General features: G+C 48.5%; 1 protein-coding gene across 1 annotated transcript; it reads left to right on the forward strand.

Annotated features, from left to right (window-relative positions):
- The first annotated feature begins 923 nt into the window (after window positions 1-923).
- Window positions 924-11412, forward strand: LOC134406428 (claudin-4-like). The gene is made up of 2 exons (XM_063137854.1): window positions 924-1012; window positions 10084-11412. Exon 2 carries the CDS (start codon window positions 10102-10104, stop codon window positions 10744-10746), a length of 645 nt encoding a protein of 214 aa, XP_062993924.1. The 5' UTR covers window positions 924-1012; window positions 10084-10101; the 3' UTR covers window positions 10747-11412.
- The last annotated feature ends 8403 nt before the right edge of the window (window positions 11413-19815 follow it).

The following is a 19815-nucleotide window of genomic DNA, read 5'->3' on the forward strand; positions in this document are numbered from 1 at the left end:
GCTGCTGTTTTTATCTGGTTGAGCTTTTACATTGTATTTTATATTATGGTTTTATACTGTTGTTTTATATTTTGAATGGTTTTAATTTTTGTGAACCGCTCAGAGAGCTCCGGCTATTGGGCGGTATAGAAATGTAATAAATAAATAAATAAGAAGACTTCAATGCCACCTCGAACGAATAACAGTATTTTAAAAAGATTGGTGTCAACTGGCTCTGTCCAGACGGCCAAAGGAACACGCTGACTTTGCGAATGACCATTGGAATGCGCATATGGCGTAGCTCACTGGGTGACTTTGGGCCAGTCACTGGCTGAGTTCGGACGACACGTTAATCAACGGTTGTTTCCCATTGTGTTCCTACTACAGACACACACAGTTGATTAGCGTGTCGTCCGAACTCACCCATTGACTCTCAGATAACCCACCTCGCAGGGTTGTTGTGCGGATAGAAGGGAGAGGAGGAAGAGGAGGGGCATCCTTCTACGCTGCTTTGGCCTCCTAAGAAGGAAGGGGGGGGGATGCCAATGTAACAATAGATAAATAAATGTAAAGGACCATAGGATAGAAATGCGCTGCACTGACGACGGACACCACACCGCTGGAAATCCACTTGCTCCCTCCAAGTAAGCCCCGCTTGAGTTGCATGGGTCTTACAACTACTCCCCAAGTGAATGTGCATAGGAAAGTGAGCACCTGGCCATGATCCCCTCCCCTCCCCCAAAATGCGCGCAGGGTCTATTCTCCCCACCCCTGCCCGGGCCGAGGCCAGCGGGTCTTTCGCCTGCCTTCGGGGGTTTTCCGCCCCTCCCGCTTCCTGTCCCAGGTCGCCAATTTCACCTGCCAGTGACGTCATCGAGGGATGGGAGGGGTGTGGTCTGGGGAGGGCTGAAGGGGACGAGAGGGGTATATAGCAGCCCGCCCCACCAGGAAAGGCGTATTAATCCATCCCAGTCACTCACGCCCCGGCTTGCTGCTGGAATCGAACCTGTGCTGCTGTAGGTCCAATTTGCAGGTAAGAGAAGGGATCTGATGGGCAGCGGCGTGCCTGGGTCTATTTCTGTGGTGTACACGGGGTACATTCCCCCACCCCGCTCATACGCGCCTCATGATCTTGTGATACCTGTGTTTTATGCTTCTTGGAAAAACCGCGGGGTGTCTTTGGCAGTGGCACCCGGACGCCTGGGTCCCGTCCCCTGGCGATCAGCGGGACTTTAGTGCATAAGGAGACCAGAAGGAAATGCCCGTTCCCGCCTTGGCGCTCATGTGCTTGCCAACACCTCGCAAAGACCCAGAGATCTGCTTTGGGGTGGGAGAGGAGGGGGTGGAAAAGTGAATCCCGTTTCCACTGCGTCAAGTTATGGAGGAGAATCCGATTTTACTTTTCCGAGGGCTTAAATTCTGGGTCAAATCAAGCCATCATGTAGACCGTGACCCTGACCATACGCAGAGCGCGCTTCAATCGCTTGCGCTCGCCAGGACGGCGTAATCATCCCCGGCCGCTGCCGATTTAAAGGTCCGGAACGGAGCGATCCGAGCCCTGAGGTTGTTTTCTTGCCCTTGGAGTAAAACGCCCAACGCCTGGGCTGCAAAATGGTTCTCCCCCACCCCACCTTTCCTGGGAAGCGCTTTAAAGCCGTGGCTCCTGGCACTCGCTTGCCCTTCTCCGCAGGCCTGTAGCCCATCTAAAAGTTCGGGGGGGGGGGCTAGAAAAGTAGGGGCAGAGTTCGTCTGGTTTGTAGGACTTTTAAAGACAACATTGCCAACTGTTTTTAATTGCTCGTGCGTGTGTGTGTGTGTTTAAAAAAATTAGGGGCGCAGAGAAAGGTTTTTTGGGGAACAGGCCCCTCCTAGGCCCTCCCTGGCTACGGCCTATTTGCCCATATTACAGAAATAGAGGCGGCCCTGATCCCAGCCCTGCAGTTTTGGTGGTGAGCTAAGCTGGCAGAAATCCCCCCTCGCCTCTTCCACCTTGCGGCGGCAGTAGGGGAGGGGAAGAGTTTCGGTTGAAGGGCGAGGACAAAGCCATAAGGGCAGCCCCGCCCTCTTTTCGCCCTCGCCCCCACCCCTGCCCTGCCCGAGGCATGCATGTGGGGAGGGGGGAGTCTTTGTTCCCTGGAGCATCGCTGCCCAGTGACCGCGTGTCTCTTTGCCCTAAGGGGTCTTGCGAGCCTGAAATAGTGAAGGGCGGGGGGTGCTGCTGTGTGAAATGGCATCCTCCCGCTCCACAGGGAGTAACAGGTCTCCCAGGCTACAAAATTGCAGGGAAAGCCACGGTTGACCGAAAGATTACCCCAAAGCAGCAAGAGTACCTGTCAGCCAGTAATCGAGGCTGAACCTGAACGTGTGAATGCCTAGGCTAGTGTCCGGATGCGAAATTGGACCCTCCTTTTCAAAGAAATGGATCTCTTGCACGTACCTGCCTAGGACTGGAAAGTGAAATCTTTTACTTAAACAAGTAGAAAGATAATCCAAGAGTTCCGACTTGGGTGAAGCGCTTTTCTCCTGGAAATGATGGGAGAAAGTGGGAAATGGGGTGGGGGTGGGGACACTGGCTGCCCCATGTGTGCCCTTAAGCCTAGATCTGTTGGGGTGCTGTGGGTGGGGGACTTTGTAACAGGTGAATTTACATAATTCCTGTAACATGGAAGGATGGTGTGTGTGAATGTGAAATGACCCGTTCTAGATCGAAAGCTTTATGTATCATAAACCTGCCCTCTTGCAATTGTAGGGCAGTAAAAGTCAGGGTGGTGCCCACACACACTCTCTTCGCCTCTTCCACCCCGCCCAGCCACGAGGAATGTAATTGAATCCCTGCCTCATGGCGGATGATGGAGCTGCAGTCTTTGTCTCCTAAAGCAGGTGCTCTATGAGCCGTTAAGGGTGCAAGATGGCCTACAACTCCCAGCATTCCCTAGCCAGCCATGCCATCTGTGGGGCATCCTGGGAGTGTAGGTTTTATTTTTGTCTAAACGTGCATAGGATCGCGCCCTGAGAGCACATAAACTCAAGCTGCCCTAATGAGGACAAGTTAATCCTTCAGGCACCTGTTGCCCTCCAGATAGGTTGGACTACAACTCCCAGCCAACATGATGGGAGTTGTAGTCCAACCTATTTAGAGGGCACCAGCGTGGGAACATTTGATCTAAAAGTGGGATAATTTAATTTTAAATTAGGCCAAGCTCAGTTTATTTCTATTCAAAAGAAGTGGGGTAGCTTTAGAATTGCCAGAAAATGGAGAAGTTACCTGGCTGCACTTTAAGCATTGCTTAAGAGCCCCTCGTAACCTCTTTGGTGTATTCTGGGAAGCAAAAGACTGGGTTTCATACATGCCATATCTGTGAGTAAGTATGAAGAGGAAGTTCGCCCTACATCAACACAGTGTAAAAGGGTGTGTGATCTTGTAGAAGTTATATAAATGGCACTTAATTGGCTTTTGAGCCTGTATTCCCTGGGCCTTGGTAACGTGTTTGCTGAAGCAGTGTTGAATAGTAAAGTTTTTCCATGTCTTACCTACAAGTCAGGGCTTACTACACATGTAGTAATCATTCAACCTCTTCTCCGACCTTCTCTCTCAACGGTCCATTTTCAACTCCTTAGGTCTGTCTTATCATTGCCTGCCTTCTCTCCCCCTCTCTGGGAAGATACTTAAAATGGCGGTGCTGCTGCTGTGATAAACTTGGCTCAGAGTATGACCCTTTGAGGGCCAAAGGCAAGGCTCAATTTTTTTAAAAAAATATGCAACATGGTGGTAACAACAGTGTCCTTCTGGAGGGTGTAGCTTCCAGGTAGGCCTGTGCTTTAGTCAGAAACTGAGCTGGGGTTATGAGCCTATGTTGGCAATGAAATCAGAATGCTAGGTTTCATTTAACGTCTGCAAACAATTGCCATTGAGACTGCTGGTGGATTTTGTTAATCTGTCATTCCAATGTTCAAGGAGCTCTACCACTTGTCCAGGCTTCGCTTATCAAGAGTCTCCACCCTGCCCTGATGGGCAAACTATGCAGGAATTTTGGCACTGAATTGCTGATTTTTGTAACAGAGTGATGGTGGTGCGAGAGACTTTTAACCCTTTCCCATGCATTGTTTTGCCATTCATCTTCCTCTTCTCCCCACCCCACCCCCACCCCGCAGTGGATATTACTATTACTGTTCATAGACATACAAGAACAGCCTTTGCACTTGCTTTACGTTTCTACCTAGTAATTTCTCAAGATCTAGATCTGCTCGCTTGGAGCAATGATGTGGATCTAATTTCTCGGCGGGATTTCTTCTGTAGCTTGAACCCTAGCTCTGAGTAATGATAGTGATGGTGAGCACATGGAGTGTGTCCTAAGCTTGGTGCAGAGTGATCCTAACGGGTCTTCCATGCCCCCCAACCTCAGCCCCCCACCCACCCAATGTCACTGATATGATCGAATTTGGAGCCATCCCATTGGCCACTTTAAAGCAAAGGAAAACCGCTGGGTGTTCTGTTGTTGGGTCTGCTGTGTTGTGTGTGCACCTAGACCTTGTGTGGTCTAGGTGCGTGCCATTTTCAGAGGGGTTCGGACGGGCTCAATCGAAGAGAGGGGTGTGTGTGTGTGTCCTGTTCCTAACATGGCTTCAGGCCGGGCCTTAGGGTTGGGCGAACTCTGTGGTCACCTGGGGTGCCGGGATGAAGGGGGCACCAAGTTGGGCTGGAGGAGGTGCGAACATCACACCTGCACCAGGCTCCAATAGCCTTCTGGGTGTCCCTGCAAAGGTGACTGGGAGGACCAAAGGTACCCCTTGCCCGGGGCGCTGTTCATCCTAAGGCCAGTCCTGCATGGCTTCCAACCCAAGACAGCTTGGTGACAAAAATACTTGGCAGAGGCTGCTTTAGCACATTGGTGTTATTGAACTGCTCTTGGTAGTGATGAAGCCACACTTGGTTTGTTCTTTTGCGGCTCCATGGTTGTGCTTACAAGAGGCTCTGTTTGTTCTAAAGAGCCATGTAGGCTACCGCCTGGCCTGGCAACAACCAGATGGGGGACGACGACGACGACAAGTAGCCTGCTCCCCAGTTTTCTTCCAGAAGTCTAGCAAGTGGGACAAAACTTGTCCCTTAGAAATTGACTTTGCCCCCATTATGTTCTGGAGCCCCAACTGCATGGAACCCATCTTTTATATTTTTTCCATAAATGCTTGCCTCTCTACTTTTTTGCCGGGTGGTAGTGGTTGCTTTTAAAACATGGCTTAAAATGGGGGTGTTGAACCTCTGAGGACTGAATTCCATTGCAGACGCTCTTGGGAGGCTGCATTACAGTGCTGGGCGGAGCGAAAGACAAAAGGGTGTGTGGCCAAAATGGCAGTCTATTTTAGCTTAAAGCTCTCCCTGTCCAGTGACTAAGCCTTGGAGGAGGGATTTTAATCTTTCACAATGGGGAGATAGCTGCACAAAAGCCAGGAAACCACCAGAAGATCTGCGGTCAGGGACAATGGAGTGGGGCGGAGAGATGGCAGCACAGCCCTCTGGGGAAGCCCCAGATGGCTGAATTGGGACTGCAGGAGGGCCAGACATGATCCATGGTCCTGAAGCTCAGGACTCCTGGCTTAAAATGGTGGTACAGTCCAACTGGGTTGGCAGTCTTGATCTGCCAGTTGGAAGACCTTCGAGCACCCTCTTCCAACCTGGTACCTTCCAGATGTTTTGGACTTCCATTCCAAAACAGAATGGCTAATGGTCAGGAACGCTTCACAACGTCTGGAGGGCACTTGGTTGAGGAATGCGACTAAAGACTACCATGCTAAAGGGCGTGTGCCATTAATGCATCTCTCAGGTGATGCATCTTTAGCGGCAAAGGGATAACTCTTGAATTGGGAGGACCGTTTGTAATGTGGTGTAGCAGAGAGGTGGGCAGACTTTAGACTTGCAAAATTACTTTTTAACTGGGGTCAAGGGTGAAATAATGGCTCAGGAAGGTGGAGATAAAATTGAAAAACTCGAACTGTTTTCAGTATGAGAGCTAGAGCTCAACACAGAAATGATTCCCACCCTGGCACAGTACGTCTATGTACACAAGTTGCTGGGGAACATGGGTGGGTGGGCGCTGTTTCATTCATGTCCTGCTTGAGAGTTTCCTGCAGGCAGCTGGTCGGCCGCTGTGTGAACACTATGCTGGACTAGATGGACCCTTGCTCTGATCCAGCATGGCTCTCACATTCTTATGTTTACACCAAGCTTTCTTGGGTTTCAGCAGCTTGGAGTAACATGACTTGCCTGGAGTCAGGCAAGTCATGTTACACCAAGGTGGGCTGAAACTCAAAGAACTTGACGAAAGTAGAGATAATGATTCCCGTGACAGTGGAAAGCATGAACCACAGCAGCGAGGCAAATGGAATGTAACATTTGCTTAACAGCCGTGTAACTGGTTGCTCAAGAAACTGTTTCTTCCTCTGCACCAAACTCCTTGGGGCAGGGGATGATGCAATTTTTGAGGTTGTTCACAGGGCAGGTATCTCTTACCTGCTGGAAGCGGATCTAGAGTGAAGAGCAGCCAGTTGTGCAACTGTAGCTATTCTTGGTACCTGATCAGATAGGGAGGAGGGAGATTCTTTTGCCCTGCTCAATCATGAGGAGGAAGAAAATAACTATGCCATCAGCTGGCTTTGGTCCTTTCTATACCATCTGTTTTTTGAGGGATCATCCCTATGTGTCCAGGAGATCCCGGGAGCAGGGAGGAATGATCCCTCCATTTCCCCAGGATAACTGAGACCTCAGTTATCCTGGTTTTACCTGCAGTTCCAGGACGATCCCGATGACCGCAGGTGGTGTGGGTGCCTGTGCCGGCTTCTTCCCTCTTCCCCACGAGTAGCGGGGGTCATCAGAGGGAAGGAGACGGCACGGGGGGAGTCCAGGGCCCTTGGGGGTGGGGTGGGGAGCGGGGCTTTTTTTAACCTTAATTTTCGCTGGAGCACGAGTGCACTCCAGATCTTTTTTTTTTCTTTTCTTTTTTTAAAAGGCAGCTGCGATGGGCGTGACACCTGTGACGTTGCACGGCCCATGTGAACTGAGGGCTATGATCCCAGAAGTAGTTAAGTCCGGGATCACCCCTTCTCCATCTCTCTACACCTGTAGATATAGAAAGGGCTTTCATTTAGACTGGAGCTGATCATGGAGAAGTTGCATGACCTGATGAGTCAGGTGCTTGTCCGTGTGTCTGAATCAGACTGGAGTATCGCCTACTCACCTAGGTTGACTCCTGCTGCCTCCTCTGAGTCAAGTGGGAGCATTGCATTGCTGAAAAACCACAAGTTCTCTCCTCCCAGAAAGAGATCATCTTAAGGGCATCTGATTCAGCAGCAGCCTTTGGCAGGTTATCCTCACCCCAAAGTCAGAAGTGGTGGTGGTGGGGGACACTGGCTGGGTTCAGCTCCAGCTACCTGTCCGCTTGGGGGAAGAGGCGTGCAGAAAGCAGGGTGGGACATTTTGCTTGCAAAAATGCAAGTCAGTTCCAACCACTCTGGATGCCGTTGATCCTAAATCAGCCTTCCCCAATGTGGGGCCCTTCAGATGTGTTGAACTACAACTCCCATCGCTTGATCCAGGGTTGATGGGTGTTATAGTCCAGCACATCTTAGGGGCACTGAGTTTGTAAAGCTGAGCTAGAGGGTCCAGAAAACATGTGTCTTGTCAGATAACTGCCTCTGTTTTCCGTTTCTGGTTTGTTGAGCTGCTAATGGGAACAGCCGAGCAGAAGTGAATGGGTTGCATACAATAGCATGCAGCTCCTTTATCATAAGCCAGGATTCCATGGAATCCTGGCTTACAGTTCTGTGTGAATGCAATGCAGCCATTCTCTCAGCCTAACCTAAGGATGGCTAGTGAGCTTCATGATTAGACAGGGTGTTGAATCCACGGCTGCTTCCCTCACTGTGGCAGCAGCACGTTTAGCCTAGGGAAGACATAGGCATACATACACACACCACTGTCTCTTGAATTGCTATTCTGGGCATGCCCCTGGGAAGCAGGTCGGTCCTGAACCATGACTCATGTGCAAAGTGCCACGTAATGATCTTGAGGTGTTTAGGAGCCTTTCACTTTTTCTGTCGCGCCCTTTGGGACTTCCATACCCTTTTAACTAATTTTATGTATTGTGTTGTGTTTGGTGTTGTTCCCCGCCTCGATCCAGAGGGAGAGGCAGGTAATATATGAATGAATATATGATGATGATGTTGATGATGATTCCTGACAAGACAGAGTTGCGTTCAGCTCTTGAAAGTCCCGCATTAACTCAAGGCTCAGGTTGATGGAACGCCAATCCATCAAGGTGCACAGCTCAAAAGAGCCTTGGGCTCTCTCCTGCCTCTCCTTCCACAATCCTCCTCCTCCTCAGCATGGTTTGCAGTTGCATCTGAACTAGCAAACTCTGGTTTGATCTAGATTTCTCTAAACCAGGATGATGAATCGTCTTCAGGGCTTGCACAGCCATCCTAATGGATGGGGACAAGCGCAAAGCAGCGTTGATTCGTGTGGATGCAATGGCGAACTGCTCAGGCGAATACTCAGGCGATACTGAGCGACGGCCTCACGTGACAACCAGCCCAAAGTGTTGTGGTTTACCACCATGCTGCTTGTTTCCTTTCCTTAGCCAGCTGTGTTGTGTCAGAACAACGCATGGCCATGTTGACTGGGAATGATGGGATTTGTAGTCTGACATGTTTGGAGAGTACCTGGCTGGTGTACTATTCGTGGCAGGAGCTTTTGAGGGTCTCGGGCAGAGATCTTCCCATCACCTACTATCTAATCTTCTTAAAAACAAAAAAAAACAAGAAATGGCCATGCCAGGGCTTGAACCTGGGACCTTCTGCATGGAAAGCCTGTGTTCTACCACTGAGCTACAGAGTCTTTCTCAAGTTCATGTTGTGGGAATAGGGCTATTGGTACCAGTGCTAATAAAGGCTCCTGCAACTTTTCAAGGTTGGTACTGAAAAAGCAACCGGGTGTGACCTTCTGAGCCTGGTGATCATCTACCACTTACGTGGCTTTTAACAAGAACTGACTGGGTTTGGAGCTGGTTTCTTGGGTGGGGGAAGGGGCCTCCATCCACTCCCACCGGAAAGAATGAATGGGTGCTTGGTAAATGAAAGCTTGTTCCAAGCTATACTTCGCCGGAGGGGATTTTCCCCTAATATTTAACCCCAATGATGGGTGGGCAATGGAACAGGTTATAGACTCCTGTTTTGCTGGAAAAAACAGGTCGTAATAACTGTGCGCAACTAATCCCCAGTCATTGCCAGTGAGGAGGGAAAACCGGCTTGGCAAGGGGAGCCGAGGTCGGCCAGGGAGATCTCTTTGTTATGTTTTTGTTTTTTCTTCAAAAAAAAATTGTCTCAAACGAAGTAAGATCTGATCTCTCCTAAGGCTCTTCTGGTTGCACTGCTTAGTGTGTGTCCAGGTTTTGTACCGCATCAGAGTCTTGCTGGATCAAGGAAAGGGTCCCTCCAGCATGGCTAGCAGTGGCTGGCAAGGTCCTTCCCCACAGTTGCCAGGGCTCAAAGGCAGCAACAATCTCCTGTTTGTCCCCAGCATCCAGGACATGGAAGCGTCCTGCCATCTTCGAATGCAGAGGTCCTACATCTCCATCATGATTAATGGAAGTTGATGGACCTGTCCTCCATGAATTGGTCTAGTCCAGTGATTTCCCAGATAATGCTGGATTATAACTCCCATGCTGGGTAACTATGATGGGAGTTGAAGTCCAACACCATCTGGGGACCCAAGGTTGAGAGAGAGGCTGGTCTGTTCCTTCTTAAAAGCTAGCTAAACTTGTGGCCTTCAGCATATCGGGTGGTGATGGTACAGAACTGTATGGAGAAACCTGTGGATGACCACAAATGTAACATAGCCTTCCTGCCCCCCACCCACCCCTGATATGTACATAGGGTAATAACTGTTGCACTGAAATATGAAGGGTAACATTTTAGACTGTAAGCCTCTAGGCAGGGTATTGCTGTTTAATTTGAATATTCTGTACAGCACCATTGTTGGTGCTATATAAATAATAATAATAATAATAATTTCTTAGATACTCATCAAAATTTCCCTGCTGTGTCTCTCTCCAGGACTGTCTACGTTGAGCCATGTCTTCCGCTGGTTTCCAAATCATGGGCATGGCCCTCTCGGTGTTGGGCTGGATCGGGGCGATTGTCACTTGTGCCCTGCCCATGTGGAAGGTCACCGCTTTCATCGGCACCAACATCGTGACTGCTCAGATTACCTGGGAGGGGCTGTGGATGAACTGTGTTGTGCAGAGCACCGGCCAGATGCAATGCAAGGTCTACGACTCCATGCTCGCCCTGCCCCAGGATATACAAACAGCCAGGGCCCTCACTGTCATCTCAGTGCTCCTTGCCGTCCTGGCCCTGATGGTCTGCATAGTGGGAGCCAAGTGCACCAACTGTGTGGAGGACGAGAATGCCAAGGCACGCATCATCATAGTCGCCGGCGCCACCTTCGTAGTGGCCGGAGTCCTTTACCTCATCCCCGTCTGCTGGTCGGCCAACACCATCATCCGTGAGTTCTACAGCCCGTTGGTGATCGAAGCTCAGAAGAGAGAGCTGGGTGGCGCCCTCTACCTGGGTTGGGCGGCGGCTGCCCTGATGATCCTCGGAGGGGCACTGTTATGCTGCAACTGCCCCAAGAGACAGGGCAACAACTACAGCGCCAGGTACACAGCTGCCGTCTCGCAGCCCCGCAGCGATTACCCCAGCAAGAACTACGTGTAGGAGCGCCACATTGGGAACGAAGCTGTTACATCGTTCTGCAAGCTCTCTACTGTTACGTCCCCTTAGAGGAGCAGGACTGCATCCCTTCTGGGGTGCCACACCGTGAATGCCCCTGTTGAGAACAGAACATCCTGTTCCAAGACTTCACAAAGCTCTTGGACCTTCAGTATTTCCCCCTCACTGTAACTACACCCATTGTATAGATTTTCACCCCACGGAAGTCGGAGTTCATCGTTTGGAGAACATCTTTGACGTGTGATCAATGTTCTCAACGTAGGCAGAGAAGGTACTGGATCTCAAGAGTCCTCTTTCCGAGTAGTTTGTGATAGTTGTGTGTTGTGATCTTTTCTGTCCTGGATTCTCAACCTGGGAAACTCAACGAGGAACTGATACTGCCAACAATGCCCTGAAGATCATGTCCTGTTTGACAGGTGCTTCCTTTTGGGGGGGGTGGAGTGGAAACGAGTATTCTGAACCTGAAGTCAATTCAAGCTGTGATGTGATGTACAATTCTGTTTTTGGAACGAAGGGGAATGTGGCTTTTTAGACTCTTGTTTTGTTAACTTGTCGCAATTGACCTTGCATGCATTTCACACTGGATTTCAGTTTGTTTCCCTTCCTCTTTTTTAGTATAACCTGAATAAAAATCATTTGCTTTTGTATATAGCAATTGATCTTGTTCTTTATTATTGGGATGGGGTGGGTGACTTTGAGGGTCAATCTAAATAGGGTTTCAGCCTGCCGGGGGGTGGGTGGGGTGACTGTTTCCGAAGTTTGAACTTGACCCTGGGACAAGTAAAATTCTTTGGAAGCTTTATACAGAAGGCTTTTGCAACGTGTCTGCAACCAACCTATACAATCAGGACTCCAGATGAAGGGCTTTCTGCAGCAAAGCAGGGTGACTTCTAGTTCAAGGAACTGTTCCTCTCATACCAGCCGCAGAGGACAGGTAAGCAGTGATACAGTGGATGGTGATTGATGCTCTTTTCCTTGTGTCCTGGTGTTGCTCATAGGCGTGCGCAGCACATTTCATTAGGGTGTGCACCCAGGGATTTTTTTAAAAACACACAAATATTTTATTGAATACTTAAGCCGCAGCATTGGTGCTTTGCGATGTCTTGGGGGAGGGGGTTATGAGGTGATATTAGCCTTCAGGGGCCCTCCTCCTAGCCTCTTTGAAGCATGGATTCCAGCAGAGAGGTTCCCAGCAGAGCGATTCCTTTTCACTCCTGCTGCTGGCAGTAAAGGTGCTTTCTTGGAGGCAGCGATGCTTTGGCGTGATGACGGAGCAGCCAGAGGGCAGCCAGAGGGATGTTCCCACTCCATCTGGATTCTCCTCAATGCCCCCCCCACCCTCAATTCAGTGCTTATTCTTTGAGACATTAGGATGTGCCTGGGCACACCTGGCACACCCCTTACGCAGGCCCATGTAGCTAGGTAATTTTAGACTGTGGACTTGGGTCTTGACCATGTGGACTACTTCAGTTGTAAAATATGCAACTAACGTTTCTCCACACCCCATACCATGCTTTAACTATTATTTCTCCATTCCTGATAAGTTAGAGCAAAAAAGAAAAAGAACAATTACCAACTTTGATTTTAAAAGCAAACACTCTGAACATGTGCAGTTTTGCATTTTATGCTCCCTTAAATCGTAGCACCCTCGTCACTCCAGTAATAAAATGGTGTTTTGCCTCTCCTGCCCTGACGCTAAACACATTTACTTTGGGGGGGGGGAGCACCATTCTGTGGATAATGTGCTTAAAGTAAAAAAGATAAAATGAGATTCTGTAACCCAGGTACATGCCCAGCCAGCCATTCCCCTGACTATAGTGTGTGTGTGTGTGTGTGACTTTTGTTCCAAGTCCAGGGGCTGCACCACTAGAATTGCTACCTGAAACTTGATTGCAGAGATAAATAGATTGTCATGCCTGAAGCAAGTACTCTGACTCCTCTGTGATTTCAGAAGAACTCTGGGAGTTATGTGTTCTGTCTGTCCCTTGGTTTCCCTCCAAGAGCATTGGGTACAATTGGGAGTCTTCCCTGCCCCCGTTTCATCCTCAACATTCTCATGCGTGATGTGGAGCAAGTGGACATGGAGACATTTTTTCTCCCTCTTTCATAATACTAGAACCCAAGAGGGTCATCCCATGGAACTGATTGGTGGGAGTTTCAGGACAGATAAAATGAAGGACTTCTTCACACAGCACATAGTTAAACTATGGAATTCGCTACCACAAGATATAGTATGGCCACCAACTTAGATGATTTTAAAAGGGAATTGGGAAAATTCCTGAAGAAGGCTATCTATGGCTATTAGTCCTGATGGCTATGTGCTACCTCCAGTATCAGAGGCAGTATGCCCATGTACACCCATTGCTGGGGAACATGGCTGGGATGGTGCTGTTGCTCTCACGTCCTACTTGTGGGATTTCTATGGGCAGCCAGTTGGCCACTATGTGAACAGAATGCACTAGATGGACCCTTGATTTTTTCCAGCAGGGCTTTTATGCTCTTAACTCTGTGAGCTAGGTTAGGTTGAGAAATGGTGACTGCCCCCGTACTCACCTAGTGAGCTTCATGGCTGAGCAGCATTTGGGAGAGGAGATTTTCCTGGTCTTAACTCTATCGAAACAAGCCTTCCCCATCCTGGTGTCCTCTGGATGTGTTGTACTACAACTCCCATCAGCACCAACCAGCATGGGCAATGGTCAGACATGATGGAAGTTGTACCCCCAAACATTTAGAGGCAGCCTGGTTGGGAAAGTCTAAGCTACCCTTAAGCCACACTGGCTAGGTTGGAACAAGCAGAGATCTGTTGGGGAAAGTTATGAAAATTAAATGCATCCAGGAGAGGGGATAATGAAACACAGAAATTATATCCTTTTATTTATTTCTATGGTGCTGGAAAAGTGGGCAGTATAAATAGAACCATGATTCCTTCATTCCCACGGGTTTTAGTGGGGATTGCTTGCAAGCAGGTAGGTTTAGGATGGCACCTGGATGTGGAAATTGTAATTGGGATGAAAACAACTGCAACTTTTATCAAAAGACCTGCAGTGGTGTGGTGGAATTGATTGCAAACCGTGATTTCCGGCTGAAGTACAGAATGTGGCATGAAAGCATCTCCATTTCAATTGAAGCTGAGCTGCCCCCCTTTATCTAAGCTCACATGTATTACAAAAAATGTAAAAGCTCTATTGATTGTGTGTGTGTGTGTGGGGGGGAATTCTACAGGACACTGGAAGTCACATTCAAGATCCAAGTACTGAGGGCTAGGAACTTGATTTCTTAGACACTTCATTCAGACCAAGCCCTGGCCTTTTGCTTTCAATTACTGGCCTTTGTCCTAAGACCTGTTCAGAGGCGACTTCTTTCCTTTTATCTTTTGTCAACCACCAGGTATTCAGAATTAGGAACAAAGAGTTCCCCCCTACTCTCCCATGCTGAGTACTTCTGAAGCATTAAACCACCTTCTTCAGGGAAGGGAAGGAGTGAGGAACAATTTGGAAAGAGGGAGATAACAGGTTTCAACTAGCCTGAACACTTAAATGGGAATATTTCTGTACTGGACCAAGTAGTTTAGCACCTTGTTTTCCTTCACAGGCCTACCTGGATGCTTTCCGGGAAGTCTACAAATGAAGCATGAAGACTACAGCCCTTCTGATGTTGTCTCATAAGATTGGGTTGTGTGAGAGATACACTGCCTCTGAAAGTGGATGCTCCATTTCACTATCAAGGCTTATGATGACTCCTTAGCAAGAGAAGGAACAAGCTTAGTTTTAAGTTGAGGGCTTTCAATATTGTGTTCCCCAAGGAGATAGCATCCCTCCGTACTGGAAGATTTTATTCCTGAGCATGTAGGGGTTGGTAATGGTGAAAGGAAAGCACTCGGCCCATGCTCAAAAATATGCTTAACATGTTCCAGGACCAGGTTCACTGAAGACAAGCTCTGGGGCCATGGCTTGGTTCAAGGAGCCATCTCGGAGCTGGATGTATTACTTTTCCAGGAGAGATCACTATGCAGATTATGGCTTAGCAGCAAGTCTAGCTGGGAGGCAGGAGAGGCAAGATAAGTGACCACATGGCCCCAAGGAAGGGCGCAAGTCTTTGGTGAAGATACCAGAATATGCATCAAGCCCCCAAGAATTCCTCCTCACAAGAATTTAGTCTCTGTCCCAACATATCCCAAAGCTGTTCGGACCGCCTGACTCAACCAAGGCCATAGCACACAAACACAGCGATAGGAGAGCATGGGCTGGAGATGTTTCTGCATGAGGTCTTGGGCGGATATTACGGGTGGCTTAAAGGAACAATGCTGGAAAAGGGAACACATTAAAATAGTGGGGAACCAGGATTTGGGGATAAGGGGGAGACTTAGTTTTGTTTAGGGTGACCATATGGAAAGGAGGACCGGGCTCCTGTATCTTTAACAGTTGCCTAGAAAAGGGAATTTCAGCAGGCGTCATTTGTTTGCATGCAGCACCTGATGAAATTCCTTCTTCATCACAACAGTCAAAGCTGCAGGAGATCTGCCCTCTTGACCAGACACAAAAGAGGGAAGGGCTCCTGCAGCTTTAACTGTATAAAAGGGATGGGCTCCCAAAAATACCATGCTATTTTAGCTTAAAGATCTTACTGCAAATAAATAAGGCTTAAGAGAGACATTTCCACCTTTTAGAATGGGGAGGGGGAAATAATGCAAAAGCCAAGAAACCAAGGCCCACCCCTGCTTCACAGCTACTTAATGTTTGGTTATGATTGGCAATGAGGATTAGGGCAGCATTTTGCCACCCTAGTGCCCTACATGTGTGTTGGCCTATAACTCCAGTGGTCATGCTGGCTGGGGATGATGGGAGTTATAGCCCGAGACATCTGGAGGGCACCTGGTTGGCAGAAGGCTGGATTAAGGGGCTTCAAAGGGGAGAGAGAACACCACCTATGTGTTGTGAGAGAAAGCTCCGCGTATTGAGACAGCAAGGGAGGAGGGGTGATGTCAAAGAGTTTGGGAAGCTTATCAACGTTGGGATGTGGCAGGATGGACCGCTAGAAACAGGCTCTTTAAGTGCAGGTTTGGGCAATTTGGGGGAATATTGGGCTTCCTGACAAAGGATGATGATGATGAGTCATCCCACCCTTCCTCCAAGGAGCTCAAGATGGTAAACATGGATTCCCTCCCGTTTTATCCTCACAACAACCCTGTGAGGTAGGTTAGGCCAAGAGAGATTGGCCCGAGGTCACCCAGTGAGCTCCATGGCTGAGATTTAGGACTCTGTAGTCCTAGTTTGACATGATAACTGGCACACTATGCTGGATCTCATGGGATGGGCTGTTCGGGAGCACCAGGTAGCATGGGAGATTTAGCCACATTATGTGCAAGGTCTGGAGAGCAGATACATTTTTTTAGGTGGGAGGAGGGAGGTCTTAAGCAACTAATATTCTGGGATCCTTAGCATAGCAGAAGCTGAAGATGGAATTACAGACAAAAAGACAGAAGCTGGTGTTTTGGGTGTAGGTAAGCAAGATGGCATTAAGTCTGGGGATTGCACAGCCGCCCGCCTGCCCCCACCCTGGTCTGTTTCTTCCCAGAGGCATCAACTTGTCCACTGTGACACACACGCACCCGTTCCAGCCCCCACTCTCCATCCCACCTCATGCCAATCTTGCCGGTGGAGACTTTATCTCATGCCAGGGAGACCGGCTTCATTGTCCCTATGTGTCTGGCTGTGGAAAGCTCGGCCTAGCACTGGAATGTACTGGTATCCCTCCAAGAAGCCAGGCAGGGATCTCGCCTTACAGGGGTCGACTACTGGGCCCACATCCAAGAAACCTGAAAGGGGGGGGGGCGGCAAAAGTGTATGTCCGCACTTCTGCATGCTTGTTGAAGGAGAGGGAAGAATACCAGCCAGGGTGTTCTCCTTACTGCCTGGAATGGAATTGACAGCACCTGAGTTTCCTCAAAGGAAAGTGTGTAAAAAGACTTTGGGAAAGGGGATTTGAGGAAATGGGGAACTCTTCCATGGACAAATCTGCTTATTTTTTGTATGTCTCTAAAATTACCTAGCTTTTTAGCAAAACAGGTTTGGTTTTTTTTTAAAAAAAAAATTACATTGGAATGTCAGAGTGGAGGGGACTAATGGTTACTTTTTTATTTCTTTAAATTCTTCAAACGGCTTAATCACCATTGCTTTGTTTTTTGGTGTGGAGGGTTGGGGGAGACCACATTCTCCTTCCCTCCTTTCTCCTCATTTCAGAGATATGCCTGGAATTCACCAAGGAGTGATGCTGAAGAATGGGCGGCATTGAGGCCCATGTGCCTTCTGCGAAATTCATGGGCCAGCCCTGCTGGAGCCAAGAGGCTTCACACCCCTTGGTGGTAATAATAATAATAACAACAACAACAACAACAACAACAATAATAATTTATTTCTTACCTGCCTCTCCCTCTGGATCGAGGCAAGGAACAACATCACATATAAAAATACTATAAACTATATAAAACTGATTAAAAACATTATCAAAATAACAGCCAGACATTTTAAAATTCATTCAGTCTTTATAGCTTTTTTAAATTCAGAAAGACTATTGAGTTGGCGGATCTCTCCTGGCAGGCCATTCCACAGTCTGGGAGTGGCAGAAGAGAAGGTCCTCTGGGTAATGGTAGGGTGGGATGGGGTGGAAGGTCAGAGAGAGAGAGAGAGAGAGAGAGAGAGAGAGCCTGTATAGGGTGACCATATGGAAAGGAGGACAGGGATCCTCTATCTTTAACAGTAGTTTAGAAAAGGGAATTTCAGAAGGTGTCATTGTTATGCACGCAGCATCTGGTGGAATTCCCTCCTCATCACAAGAATTAAAGCTGAAGGAGCCCTGCACTCTTCGGTATCTGGTCACTCTAGGACAGCTCCTGCAGCTGAATGTGGCCCTGAATGTGCATCCACCAGCAGGGCCAGATGTCTGCGGTGTATGCATGTGATGTGCAAGTGCCATTTTAATTTCCCACAATGCCCTGGGGGGGTCGCTATATTGGGAAATTAAAATGGCAGTTAGACCCAGCAACCAGGTGCCGCTCAGAGTGCTGGGCTGACAAATACATTTAAGAGAGCCCAGGGCAGGTATCAACAGTGGGCCTTGCCAAGGTGCTGGGGCCCTGGCAGCTGCCCCAGGAAACCAGCTGCTGGCACCGGCCCTGGTTCCCTAGTGTATTGGGGTTAGTCAGTGAAAGCTCAGCTGGGAGCGTCACACACTTTGCATGGTAGATTATGTGAGCCTTTATTTTTGCAAAATTGGGGCTGGCCGTTCTCTTTTCTCAGCACTCCCACTCCCTCTCAGCGTCAGAGGCTTTGCCCTGAAACATGTAATAAGGAGGGGAGTGCCTCTGAGCATGGGCAAAATGCCTTTCTCTTACCACAGCAAGCTCCCTGTTGTCTGGGAGGGTACGACTTCAGTCCATTGGTGGAGCACAGACTTTCAAACTGAAAAAGCCTTTCCCAGTTATCACGCTTCTTCAGAACTTTGGCTTTCACATGCATTTACACCTGCATTATCCTCTCACTCTCTCCCTAGCAAACGAGTTTCCACCTCCACAGCGTATCTGTTTCCCTTTTAGTTCTCCAATTCCCAACTTCTAGTCTACAAAAGCTTATGCCGTAAATTTATGCTTGTTAGTCTTCTAGGTGCCCCAAGACTTTGTTGTTTTTACCTGTTTCATTTCCACACACTCTGCACCTGCTCTTATGCCCTGTACCGTTCCTCTGGCACACCAATTCCCAGGTGTGTATTTGCTGTACATTCCCGCTAATCCACATTTGTGGCACATTTTTCTACCCTGCAACAGTCTCTTCTATTTGGTCCTCACTCGCTCGCTGGGATGCTTCATTTGAGCCTAGTCCCCCCGATCATGCATTAACTAAGAGGGGTTTCCATCTTCCTTTATAACAGCAAGTTGACTGAAAGAAGAATGCCTCTGAGCATGTCTGGAGCACCTTTCACACACCACTGAGTAACCGCCTGCCAATTCCAACACTCCAGGATTAAGAGCAGAGCTTCAGACTCTAAGAGGGCATAGCTGCAAGGCAAATGTCAGCCCCGGCACCTCTGTTGTTGTACCAATGAACAACCGCTTTCTAAAACACTCAACAGAAATGCATCCGTTAATGAGGAAAAACAGAATGAAGCTGAATCCAGGCAAGACGGAGGTGCTTACTGTCGAAGGCCCCAACCTGGGTTTGGAGGTGTGTCAACCAGTCCTGGATGGGGTTACACCATCCTGAAAGACCCCCGCAGCTTGGGGGTGGTCCTGGATCCGTCGCTCCAAATGATAACTCAGAAAGATATGAAGGCCAGGAGTGCCTACTATCATCTTCGGATGATACGTCAGCTGAGCCCCTTCCTAGAGTTGGAAGACCTAAAGAAGGTCGTGCACGCGCTGGTACCTTTGAGGCTCAACTTCTGCAATGCGCTGTACATACGGCTACCTTTGTGCCTAGTCTGGAAACTTCAACTAGTGCAAAATATGGCAGCCAGGTTGGTCACCAGTACACCTAAGGGTGACCATATTACACCAACTTTAAAATCACTTCACTGGCTGCCAATTAGTTTCCAGGTGAAGTGTTGGTTATTGCCTTTAAAGCCCTACATGGTTTGGGTCCAGGTTACCTGCAGGATTGCCTTCTCCCGTACAATCCGCCATGCACACTCAGGTCCTCTGGGAAGAATTTACTCCAGTCAGTAAAAACTAGGCTGACAGTCATTACCCAGGGGACCTTCTCTTCTGCTGTTCCCAGACTGTGGAATGGCCTGCCAGGAGAGATTCGTCAACTTAACAGTCTTCTCAAATTTAAGAAAGCCATAAAGACTAATCTCTTCCGGCAGGCCTACTCAGTTGAATTTTAAGATGCCTTTTAATAATGTATTAGTTTTATATGTTTTTAATCAGTTTTATGTATTTTATGGTGTTTTTTTGTATTTGGTGTTGTTCCCCGCCTCGATCCAGTGGGAGAGGCGGTAAGAAATATATTTTTCTTCATCATCATCATCATCATCATCATCATCATCTTTCCTGCATGCTAT

The sequence above is a fragment of the Elgaria multicarinata genome, chromosome 11, assembly GCF_023053635.1.
Source record: "Elgaria multicarinata webbii isolate HBS135686 ecotype San Diego chromosome 11, rElgMul1.1.pri, whole genome shotgun sequence".
Classification (NCBI taxonomy): Eukaryota; Metazoa; Chordata; class Lepidosauria; order Squamata; family Anguidae; genus Elgaria; species Elgaria multicarinata.

Coding starts and splice junctions, on each gene's coding strand:
- LOC134406428 (XM_063137854.1), top strand. CDS start 10,102: ATGTCTTCCGCTGGTTTCCAAATCATGGGCATGGCCCTCTCGGTGTTG.